Raw genomic sequence first — 13,386 nt, forward strand, 5'->3', positions numbered from 1 at the left:
ATTCGACTTTTGGGTGATTTTGGGGCATAAACAAGAAGTTGAAGGATAAAATCAAGTCTGATAATGATGTACAGTGCAGTATACTTTACATTACTTAAGATCATTTTTCAAATATATTTTTTCCCCTCACATTTTGGACAAAATAGCCAATTTTTCATCGAGGTGCCCAGATGTCCCTAAGTGCCCACCTATCCTGTATCCAATAGGAACCACTGATGTGTCGTTAGTTTCCTCAGGTGGTGTCGGAGCTCTGATCGCAGAGAGCACATCAAAATGGCGAACCAAGAGGAGTCGGTGAGGGAGTTCGTTACTGTAACTGATGTGGACGAAGAAAGGGCCAGGTTTTTCCTGGAGTCTGCAGGATGGAACTTGCAGGTGCGTGTCAATGTAACCTCTGCATGAGTCGAGTTCATTCAAGTATGTGTACTGTATCGTTAAGTGTCAGTTGTCAGTTAGCCTAGCGCGATGCTGGCCAACTAGCCTGGCTAACGTTAGCCTCTGGTTTTGCCGGCGATTTGTGCAAGTCACCCTTTCACAATGGATGGACGTGAGCAAACTAATGAGATATTTAACTGTCACACTTCAGGTTATAAAGACAGACATGCTGGAGATCACACAATACACACGGAATCCCATAAACGTCATCGTCGCCCTGCCACCTTACGTTGTGTTCATTGAGTCATGATGTTTAACTGTTTGTTGAGTTGTGCTAGCACACAACGCTAGCTACATTGTGCTACATTGTCAACTGACCGGTTTACTGCGAAGCTTTTGTCTAAACCAGGGGGTCCTCAAGGTTTTTCAGGCCATGGACCCCCCTAGCTGAGAGAGAGATGAAGCAGGGACCCCCCCACTACATATTGTATACACTAGATGGATTCGACCATAGACTTGTTTGACAGCACTGTCATCAGTGCATGTTGGAGTCATGTTCATGTGTGTTTTCAAACATTTAACCACCTCCTTACTTGGTAAACTTGACCACTCTTCACTCTTTACTTGGTCTGCTCTTTTTTCCCTCTACACCAAGCCTCTTTGCCTAAAATATCCGATCGAGCTTGTTGATCTGCTATTTTTGGCTAAAGTTCTCCTCAGAATAGGGATGCTAGGATTCAAGTGGTTAAAGTAAAAATATATCCTATGATTCAAAGGTGTGTCGGCCACCCTGTAGTAACTCTGAGGACCCGGGCCCCCTGTTGAATGTTGAAACCATTTGATTTAGAGAACAGTGCAACATCAATCCTGGATTGTGATAGTATTGGCCGTGGTTTTACAAGTCCAACAATAACTCTTTGATTCTCACTGTAGGTTGGTTTGTATTCAAAATCCATCGCTAAGTAACGACTGAGTAAGTGATGGATAAAAACTGTAAACGACGTTAGGCCATGGAACTGACATGGCTTGATGAGTTGAATTCTGTCCCTCCAGCTCGCACTGGCTAGTTTCTTTGAAGATGGTGGCGAAGATGACATAGTGACACTTCCTCAGCCAGAGAGTGGCTCTGGCGGCTCTGTGTCGCGGTCCACGGGTCCCCCCAGGTAAAGTTGACAATTTTTCTGATCTTTTGCTCTGTGTATGTAAAGTACTGTGTAGTATTTCCATTCGCGTTTGCTTGCTGATACCTTAATCTGTGTACTAGTAGTCTTGACATGAGCTTTGATTAGTTTATTAACTGAGAATAGTATCCTGTATACATTGAAACAGGCATTGACATATGTCTGATGTCATTGACGTTGTTTTTCGTATACTGTATGTAACTCTAGAATTGATCATGCAATTCTTCTTCAACTGTAACTTAATTGTACTTTGCTCATAGTGTTCAGCCCAGAGTGACTTCCTTCAGAGATCTGATGCACGAGGCAGAGGAGGAGAGTGATGAAGAGGAAGGCGAACGGTGAGTTTGTCATTCTGTTGTACTATTTTCAGTGATGTGTGTAATAGCAGTGAGTCTGCCCGGTTAAGTCCAGCTTCTCTTGATTGATGCGTATTTAAACTGAAGCCAAGCTTGCAAGTGACATGAGTCATGACTCGCCATTGCCCAGTTTGTGTCACTACATTCATTGTTGCAGTAACTCCTGTCTGTCCTTTACTTATACCCTGAAGGGGTAGTCCTAGTCCCAGTCTTTCTACATTGTAGAAATACTGTAGGCATGCCTATCTCTGTATTTAAAATGTCTAGTAGAATTTGAGAGGTGTAACTTCCTTAACAGCTTCTGTGATTCCAGAATGCACCAAACTATTTTTGGTTTCAGTCCATTCACTGTTACCAGGGCATGCTTTCTGCACCATCATCACATTCTGCTGCTGGGCTAGTGCTGTGGGCCATTTGTTTAGAGGAGGTGTTTGTCATCGCTTGCTGTTCGCACATCACAGTCATTTATTTAGCTATTAGGGCAGTGTATTGCCAAGGACCTCACGTTTAAAGGATACACAGGTGGCAGTAAGATGAGTAATATCCAGATAATACACATAGTACATGCATCGATTCGTGATACATGGCAGTTTTCTGCAGAATTTGCTGGAAAAGTATAAACGGAGCTGACAATACCAGCCACTGCATACCACCTGGCAGACTAATATAATATGTAGAACACATTTTAGGATAAAAGATGTGGCAATTAGCTTTCAGAATGTAACTATCTGTATTAAGCACTAATATAGATACCATTCAATTTCCATTTTAGCTGAGTAGGATTTCCCCCATGACAGCTTAAACCTTTTCAAAAACTGTCCTAAGTCAGCTGCGGCCCAACTGTTTCTTCTTGGCAACAAACTAGCCGATTCCAACCCTGTCCCTGTGGGTTATGGGATATTCGGTAAACAGATGGTGGGGCCATCCTTCTCCAGTATGGGAAGCTGGAAATGATAATGCGTTCACAACAGCCATCTGACAGTATTAGCTTATAAGATATGATGTTTTTCCTCATATTTTGGTCTATATGCTGCATGGATAGAGTGTGTTTTGATTTCCATTCGGGGCCTCATTACTTTCACTTTAGGAAGACATGAAGGAGCCATCCTTGCGGTCTGGGCATGGCGATGATAATGTATGAGAGACAGATAAATATATACAAATGTCCATAGTGCCAGAGAACTTTAAGCCCTGGATACGTATTGACACTACACTGGATAATCTATACAGTATTGTGAAAACGGTCAATTGGACGACAACTTCTATATTTGGTGAACTTACGAAGGTCAGTATTTGAATATATATGCGTAATTTTTGCACTCTGCTTTTCACCTCTACAGCCCGGTTGATTCATCAAGACCCTCACAGAGTCACTTTGCTTTGTACAACGTACAACCATTGTCTCTTTATAATTCAAAGACACACCTTACTATGTTGTAGTGCTGCAAAAACATATTTCCATTTAGCTATCAAATATTTTGAAATATGTTTACCCAGCAGTAAAAACCATAACTTTTCATCATATGGAAAGACTAAGCATTCACATTTTGGTGAAATGCACATTGAAATGTTTACATGTTACATCCCTAAACCATTTGAGTTGATTACAAAAGACATTTAATGTGACACATTTTCTATAAATCGATTGCTTGATTGCATGTTTCAGCCCCTAATTATTATTTTTTATCTCACCCAACTGTTCCCCTTTACCCTCCAGGTTCTTTGCAGGAGGATCGGAGCGCAGTGGGCAGCAGATCGTCGGGCCTCCCAAAAAGAAGAGCTCTAACGAAGTGGTGGAGGATTTGTTCAAGGGCGCCAAGGAGCATGGGGCCGTGCCTCTGGACCGGGCTGGGAAGGGGCCTGGAGGAGAACCCAGCAGAGGAGCCAGGGTGAGGGACGCATGAAGACGGTGAACTGTGAAAAGTACCACGAGTGGCCAGTTGATTGTGCTAGTAGTACCCATGGATTAACTCATTAAGACCGGGATTAAAAAAAAAATTTGGCTATTCAAAAATAGCTTGTATGTCTGCTATTTTTCAATATATTTTTCAATAGCCAAAGAAATCTAAAATGATACGGATGCGTTCCCAGAATTGAATGGGTTAAAGTTCTCTGTCGCCACAACTGATTTCAGTCATTTGGATCCCATAGAAGCCAGCATGTCTTCTATGGATGAATGTTGTTGTGTAGCGAAAATAGCCGATCTACAAGCTCTAGCATTGAGAGCTTGTAGAATAGGCTAGTTTTGGTTAATATTTTAAGATAAGCGCATTGGGTCAGACTAGCAATATGTTCAGAAGCATCTTCCATAAAACCCTAATGGTCTCGGATATTTCACAAAAGCAAAGGTTAAAGCCTCAATCTATGATTTATTCACCTGGTTGGCAGTATGTAGAACAGCAGGAATAATGACTAAAACATCCTAATTTCACATAATTGTTTAGGAAACCGTGCTAGTCACACTATTTAACAAATCGCACATTAGGACTGAAAATGTGAAATTATATTTTTGTTTTAATCCATGAGTACCATACTTTGGTGCCTGCTGCTTTTGGTATAATTTTCTCTGCTGTGCCACTCTTTTTTTTCTTTCCCTCCTGCACTTTCATACTCATGTATTTGTCTATGTCCCCACTCAAACACCAACACACACAGGCTTTTGGTGGTGGAGGCTACAGGCTAGGAGCAGCCCCTGAGGAGGAGTCTGCTTACGTGGCGAGCGCAGAGAGGCGATCTGCCAACACTCAACAGGATGTGAGTGTTTAATTTGATTATTTCTATTATTTAAACTAAGGTATACATGTCTTTGTCTATACCAACTGGTTTGGTCTTTGTCTTCTAGACTGCATGACTCTTATCTGTAATGAACCACACTTTGGACAGCAATGGGATTCTGGTCCAACATAAATTAGCATGGGTAGGGTTTCATTCTATGGTGGGCAAGAGCATGTGAGCATCAAAACTATATAAGGGTGCTTTGGGAAGCTCCCCTTTATTTGATTAATATAGTGATTTGTGTGAGGTTAGGACAATATCTTTAGGAGTAGTAGCAAAAGATGTGTAAAACCGCACCTTTTGCTATTATTTAAATGTTTTATGCTTTTGCTTTTCTTTTTTTGGCCTTGTTAAATTGGTTGTAACTGTAATTGTATTCTTGCTCTGTAAAGCACGTTGAGCTGCATTTCATGTCATGAAAGGTGCTATACAAATAAAGTTGATTATTATTATTATTAAAAAGGAAAAAAAGCCTATATTGGGAAATAACAGTCTGAACCTACCGTCATTACAAATCACCCTGAAACTGCAAGTTCACTCAGGTGTTCAAATAAACACAGAAGTGCCTAAAAGGTTTCAATATCCTCAGTTGGGCAACCCTTAAATTAATGTTGTACAATCTTTATTTCAAAGTTTATCTACAGCATATACTGATGCTTTGAGTGAGAAGGGTGTGCCTAAGTATTTTTCCAACCCACAAATCCATGTAGTGTAACATGCAACAGGACGTGCATGGATTTAGGGGGGAAGGATGTAACCCAGGTTTCTGTTAAGGCCAATCGCACCAATGCAACTCTATTGGCTCCAACGTTGTAGCCAATCCCGGTAGAAGAGTGTACTTCCGGGTGCTTCATGCACTTGTGAGCAACTTTCATTGAAATGAATAGTTGGGGGGGACAGGCCTAGATGTATTAGAACTCTACGGTCATTCAGCAATCACTAACTAGTCAACAATCAGCAATCACTGACCAGCCACACCCTGGTAAAAGCAGTCGGCTGCAGTAGTGAGTGAGGTGAATGGTGTTCACATCACTCTGGAGCTGCCGCAGGTCTGTATAGACAAACAATTGCTTACATTCTGAACATATGAACTTTGATGCATTATGCTCAACTAAAACTAGTTGTGATGCTGGCTTTTTAGATTTCCACCTACACTACTGGTTGAAATTCATAACACAGTGACTGAGATTAGATTGCACAATTGGCCAGGTTTTTCAACAGACCATGTGTGAAGATGATCATGATGATGGTGAGCTAACCATAGCCCACTTAGAGTGATTCTACACTGGATCCCAGCTCTTTAGTCCTGACAGGGCGGATAGGCCAAACTACAGCAGCCATTCACCCAATTCGCCAACACACACACACACGCACTGCCCCTCAACTGCCCTTTTGACTCTTCCTTTTGACTCATTGACTATTGATTGCCTTAACTTGGGCTGGAGGATTGGGAAGGACTGAGCTGCTTATGAATGGAGCCTTGGTTGTCTTGAATACATATTGAACTGACTATTGATTGCCTTAACTTGGGCTGGAGGATTGGGAAGGACTGAGCTGCTTATGAATGGAGCGGGTGCATTTCTCCTTTCCGACATGTCGCCTTTCCGACGTTGACGAACCCTATACCTAACCCTAACCCTAACCATAACCGCACGCGGAAGCCACTAGTCGGAGTGGTGAGATGTCGGAATGGAAGGAGCACCCCGAATGGAGCCTTAGTTGTCTTGAATACATATTGAACTGTCATGGCCATACTGTATTGATGCTTGTTTTTTTGTTTGTTGCCTAAAATTCAATACATGGTACCATTTGTATCAGTACTACTGTCTCTTGAGCCAATATTATCAATATATCCAGTAAGTGTATGCTACATGTGTCATTATCAAAATTTGCATTGTACGACCTACAGTACAAGAGTTATAGGCCAAAACATAAGACAGGCTATAGTGCCACCATGAGGCAGATTTGAAAATGTTGAGGTTTGAGTGTCGTCTTCTCCTTCTGGCCAGGTGCATGAAAGTCAGTTGAGGTAGCTAATGAGCATGATACCTGCAGATGGTGGAGTAAAGCCTAGTTCAGCCTAGTTCTGACCCCACTGTTGCAAGTGAAACTATTACCTACAACATAGGGGTAGGCAACCTTAGGCACAGGTGCCAACATTGGCACAGGGGAGGCTGATCACTGGCACAGTGGCATACGTGTGAGAGAGGATTTGTCTTTTAAAATATTTAAAACACTTTCAATTAAATTAAGTCTCCTCACATCTGTATGCAAATGATGTACTGCACATAATTCTACATTCATTCAAACTCTGAACTCTGATTTGGGAGGGAGTCTGGAAGATAGGTGGTAGTCTAATGATAATTATAAGGGCCTGATGTGAAACAAAAAATACATACAGTTCCATGTATATGAACAATCAAAATCTGTTGGAAATATTTTATTTTGATGTGGTTTCGATTATGTTTATGGCACACTGACTATCAAGAGATAAAAACATGGTACTTTGTGTCAAAAAGGTTGCTAACCCCTGCATCATTACTGTTTATTTGTGTGTATGTAAAATAGGTACATGTGGTGCTGAAGCTGTGGAAGACGGGTTTCAGCCTGGACGAAGGCGAGCTCAGAAACTACAGCGACCCTGGAAACGCCATCTTCCTTGAGTCCATCCGTAGGGGGTAAGGACAGGCTGCCCTATTCATAAACTTCTACTCTACATATTACTTGCATGCATCCCTGTATAGAAGCAAAGAATGTTCAATCTCTTGTCGGGGGATAATCTTTCTTATTTTGTTTCCTGCGATCATATGCATTCAAATATAATATGGATTGTTCAGTATCAGCATTATGTATTTCTGACTTGACATAACTGTTCACACATTAGCAAACATCCTGTCACAATAGCAACAGTTTTTTATTCTTCTTACTTTTGCATTTCCTCTCACAGGGAGATTCCTCTGGAGCTCAGGCAGCGCTCTCGAGGAGGCCAGGTCAACCTGGACATGGAGGACCACAGGGACGAGGACTTCTCCAAACCCAAGATGACCTTCAGGGCCTTTGGTGGTGAAGGACAGAAGCTGGGAAGGTCAGTCTTTTAAAAGGAAACACTCATGCTGTTAAGTGCATTTGATTTCATTGTTGATGATTATCATTAGGGATAGGTAACGGCCACTGATTAATATTAAAGACCCATTTTTGCAAGTTCGGAGAACTTTGATTAACCAGTGGACAGTCATCTCTCACTCCGTGTTCGTTCACAGTGCATACAGAGTAGCCAGCACAGTATTACTTTTACCAGCAAAGCTTTCTTCTTTTCTGTTGTTTAATTTCTCTCTGACTTTGGCAGTAGATTGAGATTCAAACTCAAAAGTTGCAAAGGCTACAAGAGGACGGAATTTCATGTGGATGTTAGCTTGAGTGTCTTGAATTAAACGTTTGTGTTAACATGCTAGAGCCATTGAGACTCTTGAACACTTGACACCTGAAATTTGTGCTCTTTTTTGAGCCAAGATGTTGACTAGCATAATTCTTGTGGAGAGAAATGTGTGCCAGGTTTATGGTCTAATGTTCCCAAGGGTCCTGAGCATTCCATTGTGCACTCGCTCCTTTTAAACATTTCTAACTCAATAAAGAGTCAAACAGAACTGTGTGGTCTGCCTGCTCTGCTCCTAAAGAAAAGCAATAATAGGCATCACTACATGTAATTCATTCAATAGACAAGTGTTACAAGGAAATGGTTCAATTTGTTTGTGGGCTTGGTGTGAGGCTCCATGTCAAACTTGCTGGTTTAGCTGTTAAATTTTAACTTGTTATGTTGTTTGAGTACACAAACATGTCTGTGTATACTTGTTTCTGCTGTTGCACTTTCTGTCCACAAGAGGGTACAACTGAGTGAGAATTTATTTTCTATAGCTTGACAATACTGTTTAGTGACTAGTGTGAAAAGTACCACCATCTAGAGTGTCAATATTTTGTTGTAGAATTATCATTACTTGTCATCCTTGATTTGATTTCAGTTTACACATTGTTAAAACATTCATGTTTTTATGAATCTTAATCAATTGATTAAAGCTTTGGCTGCGTATAGTGATGTGCCAAAACAAACAATACTCTGTATCGGTATTGATCCAATACTGTCCAAAAACACTATCAATTGTCGGAAGAAATATGTTGGCGGTTACAAGGCGTTACAGCAGCTCTCATAGAGACATCAGTAAAACGCATTATAATAAAAAAAACTAGGCATCTAAGCATAGTCGCCTACAATATTAAAAAAAACTAAAAAGAAACCACAGACCAAACACTACTAGAGTCTGATGGCTTGCATCCCACATCCTCCATCCTAATCAGCCTGATCAAGCCAACCAGATAAGGAGTTGTACAGTCTTATTGCTGCAGGTAGAAAATATCTTCTATAGAGCGCCTTCTTGCAACTTAGGTGTAACAGTCTGTTGCTAAAGGAGCTTTTCTGCCCTGCCACAGTGTCATGTACGGGATGAGAGGGATTGTCCATGGTGGCCAGGAGTTTAGTCTTCATCCTGCTATTGGCTAGCCTGGTATCCAGCCTGCTTCGCTACGTTCGGCGGCCTTTTTTTTCTCTCTTCGCTTTTCAGTCTGGAAAGCCTCCCATTGGGAGGTTTTGCAGAACTACACTAGAACTACATGAGTTACGTAGTCAACGTCGTTGCTGATTGGATGTTGTTCCAACGAATAAGAGTAGCGTTAGGAAACCTACGTCATCAGCCAGCGCCACCCTCCATGCTTTTCACACTGACTAGCTGCGCATTGGAATGACGTCTCACTGGTGCTTTGTCCCGCCCCGCACCACAGACCAATCAGAAGCCATGTCACGACTCAAAACGTTTGGCATGTCCCGCCTCCCTTGGAGATGGGAGGCTTTCCAGACTGAGAAGCGAAGAGAGAAAAAAAAGTCCGCCGAACGTAGCGAAGCAGGCTGGATACCAGGCTAGCTATTGGCCACCTCCTCCACAGTATCCAAGGTGGTACCGAGGACAGAACCAGCTTTCTTGATAAGCCTATTCAGCCTCCTGCTGTCGCAATGGTCGCTCGCAACTTCTAAACAAAAAGTGCAATAGTGTTGATAGGTGTGACATTTTTCTGTTGTAATGCTGCAGGGTTCTATTTCAGACTTGTATGTATGAAGTGTGCACCCTTTGTTGTGCTACTGAAACGCTGAAGGAAAGGGGGATAAGAACAAGGTTATTTATGGGAATGGAACACAGCTGGGAATTTGTGTGTGCGCGCACGGTAAACTCACCTGCTAGAATAGGTTGATTAAATAACGACAAATTGCTGTCACTGGCAATAATGGTCTCATGTTATAATTTCTTTATAGTTTCAGGGCGGGTAGGTTCAGGGCTTATTATTGTATGTTATGATCGGTCTTGGGTTTGGCCTTGAACTCATTTGGGTCTGTTCTGCTTCAAAGTTTTAGGCCCCTTGTACAACTCTAACCTGTATGAATGTAAAATTAACACGTCTCAACCCTTCCCTGTCCCAGTGCCACCCCAGAGCTGGTGACAGTCCCAGGAGGTGCACAGCAAGAACAGGCCACCAACGAGGCCCAAGCCAGCTCCTCTGTGACCCTTGACCCCTCCCAGCCCGTCACTAACATTCAAATCCGATTGGCTGACGGTGCCAAGCTGGTGCAGAAGTTCAACCACACCCACAGGTGAGCTGATGTGAAAATATCACAATTTGAGTTTTGCTCATAGCATTGTAAGCCCCATTTTCATCCACAGTAAATGTTTCCTGTTTTGACCACATGGCCTCTCCCTTGTTTCGCCATCAGGGTGTCAGACATACGCGAGTTTGTGGTAGGTGCACGGCCTTCCATGGCCGCCAGAGAGTTTGTCCTCATGACCACCTTTCCCAACAAGGAGCTGACGGATGAGAGCCTTACGCTGCAAGACGCCAACCTCCTCAACGCTGTCATCGTCCAGCGGCTAAAGTAGAGGAAAGGAATCCTGCTCTCACTCCCTCTCCCTCCACCCTGGTGGTGTGGCTGAATAACTGCGGCCCTGAGAGCATCCCCTACCTTCCCTCCTGAGAGGAAAACCCATGAACTTAACATATGGACTTCTAATTTCTTCTTTTTTTTTCTATAGCAATGCATAACATTCTAGACCCCTCACGCTCCTCCCTACTCTTCAGCAATCTGTGTCGGGTAACAACGCGGGGGGAGTGATGTAATGGAAAGCAGCAGAGGCTGTAGACGTGCTTCAAAAATGTTGGATTCGATGTTATGCCGTAACAGTTGGGTGAAATGAGCAAATGCGGTAACATTCCAGCTTTGTGGGATGGTTACTCAAGGTTTATTTAACAGAACAACAGAAATCAAACTGCTGCACCTCCCACCCCCAACGTGTACCAGTAGCCTTATGCTTAATTTATACTCTGTAGTACGACGGTGTTGCTTGCCAAAAATGGCAGATCTATTGGCTCACAACGTGATGCAAGCTTATAGACTGGATATTTTCAGCGTGCAACACTGTCGTACAATGAAGTGTAAATCAGGCTTTATGCTCCTTTAGTCACCTCTGGAAACACAACTCACTGTGTCCAAATGAAGATTGAAATATTTTTTTAAGCGGACTTCCCCCCCTTCCTTTCTTTTTCTTTTACAGATGTGTAAGACAGTGGGATTTTGATATTGTGAAACATAAAAAGAGAAAAAAAATACACGGCTTTAGGATTAAACCAATGGTTAAACAAAAAGATGAACACTTGTATTGTAAAACACTGGGTTGTAGTAGTGGCAGTTAAATTCCTATAACACACTGACCTCTTCTATGCATCCTGGGACAGGACGGGAAAGATGGAATTGTATGTTTGGACCTCCGGAAAAATAAATCAATTTTATGTTTGGTGTAAAGAATTTGTTGTCCTGTGGGTTTCTTGTATCAGTATTTCTTTACATGTATTTCTGGCACAGTGTCTATAATGTTTGAAATTGCACATACAAGTTCCAGTTAAGTTAATTTGATTTATTTGTTCTCCACAAGCTCCAAAAAGTCTGGCAGCCAAAGGGCCTATTTTGGCTGAAGTTGGAAATGGGGGCTGTTTTTTGGCCCAACATACTGCCTATACCGTATGCTATATTACAATTGGCATGTTTCGCACATGCGTGGCTGTTTGTCTGGGTGGGTAGCTTGACAGTTGCACCAACATTGGTGACCTATCGAGGCCGGACGTACACGCGCACACACACACACAACAGAGGGGGAGGGGGCGGGACAGTTTGTTGCCATGTTATGCCAGAACACCTCTCCAATTTCCACCACAATTCGCCCTACAAATCAATCATGCCAAACCACTAACCAGCTAATAATGTTGCACTTACTTTTCCTCCCTTGCAGTCACTCGCAGTGATGTCCGTATATACTCCATAGCGACCGAGTCAGCTTGAAGATCTGTTTTTCCTCATGCATGGCCTCTGCACATGATGAGATGGTTAGTTCTCTGCTAGGCTGCCGTATAATTCCAAAGTGTGCTGCGATATCGACTCATAGGAACACACATAGGAACACACATAACTAAAAGTTTGTGGTATGCGGTATGTGCCCAATATTTTGAGTGCACACACAGTATGGACTATAATAACAATAATGCTGATATCTATTGGCTCTGTTTGAACCTCCTTGGGGCCAAAAAGGACTGTTGCTGTACAGCACATAACCCAAAGTTTGTTAATACTTCGACTCTATACTCATGACATCAGGGATCTCCATTCATGGGAATAAAAGGGACATGTACTGACAAATACAGAGATCTCCATATATGGCCATAAAAGGGACAAGGACTGACACAGACACAGATCTCCATATATGGCCATATCTGTCACATCTGCAGTGGCACGTAGGTGTCGAACTCTAGAGGAATTTCGAGTACCTATACATTCATGAAACCACCTGCTGACCAGCTGTCAGCATTGGGTAATTTGTTTTTATAGGGTGTATATGTACCATAACTATTACAAAAAAATAGACTAATGGAAATGTCTTGGACCCATTGTTTTCTATTCAATTGTATTATTGCAATGTAATCTATAGGCCTAGTGTAACAAATTAAAATTTGTTGCTTAGCGTTGAGTGTTGAGTATTAGCATAAAAATAGCATTGTCCAATTAAATGGCCAATACTAGTTGAACAGGACAAGAGTGGGTTATGCTTCTGAAGGTGATTTTAGGTCATTCAAATTTCCTAACCTTCTTTGCTGACCTTTGAGCATTTTTCAGTCTGGATCAAAATTATTATCAAACCTAGTCATGTGTCTCTAATTCACACAGCACGATGCCTGAGTAAGTATAAGATGTTCATTCCATCCAGGTCTTGAACTCGGACTTTGACACCAATGGTGTGTCATGAAGCTACCCAGAGAAAAGGGAAAATCAGAGGTGACTTTGAACTAAGACTTATGCAACCAACATGGTTGCACTAAGATGCATTAAGCAATTTCCAACTACTAGATGGTGACAGAAACCGCAACACATTTATAAAATGCACCAAAGTACAACTACTGCGCTATGGAAAAGGACAGACAGTACACAAAGGATAATAAAGGGTATAATAAGCTAAATTAACCTGACTTCACAATTCCTGCCAGCTTGAAGCATGTGAACTCACTTGGGCAGTTGGACCCACAGTTTTGTGAAAAGTGATAGCACATAACAGATTTTC

At 42.1% G+C, this 13,386-nt stretch overlaps 1 protein-coding gene across 1 annotated transcript; it reads left to right on the forward strand.

Moving 5' to 3' along the window:
- Positions 1 to 236: 236 nt before the first annotated feature.
- On the forward strand, positions 237 to 11,585 carry nsfl1c (NSFL1 (p97) cofactor (p47)). Its single transcript, XM_080445276.1, has 9 exons — positions 237 to 375; positions 1,429 to 1,538; positions 1,817 to 1,894; positions 3,630 to 3,801; positions 4,568 to 4,666; positions 7,256 to 7,365; positions 7,635 to 7,772; positions 10,209 to 10,379; positions 10,500 to 11,585. The coding sequence occupies exons 1-9, from the start codon at positions 274 to 276 to the stop codon at positions 10,660 to 10,662; spliced, it is 1,143 nt and encodes a 380-aa protein (XP_080301402.1). The 5' UTR covers positions 237 to 273; the 3' UTR covers positions 10,663 to 11,585.
- The last annotated feature ends 1,801 nt before the right edge of the window (positions 11,586 to 13,386 follow it).

The sequence above is a fragment of the Gymnoscopelus braueri genome (genome assembly GCF_963280865.1).
Source record: "Gymnoscopelus braueri genome assembly, chromosome: 12".
NCBI lineage: Eukaryota > Metazoa > Chordata > Actinopteri > Myctophiformes > Myctophidae > Gymnoscopelus > Gymnoscopelus braueri.

Bases quoted from the DNA above. Each gene is read 5' to 3' on its own strand.
- nsfl1c (XM_080445276.1), top strand. From the start codon at position 274: ATGGCGAACCAAGAGGAGTCGGTGAGGGAGTTCGTTACTGTAACTGAT. The intron at 4,667-7,255 runs GTGAGTGTTTAA...TATGTAAAATAG, and splicing joins CTGCCAACACTCAACAGGAT to GTACATGTGGTGCTGAAGCT. The intron at 10,380-10,499 runs GTGAGCTGATGT...TTTCGCCATCAG, and splicing joins AAGTTCAACCACACCCACAG to GGTGTCAGACATACGCGAGT.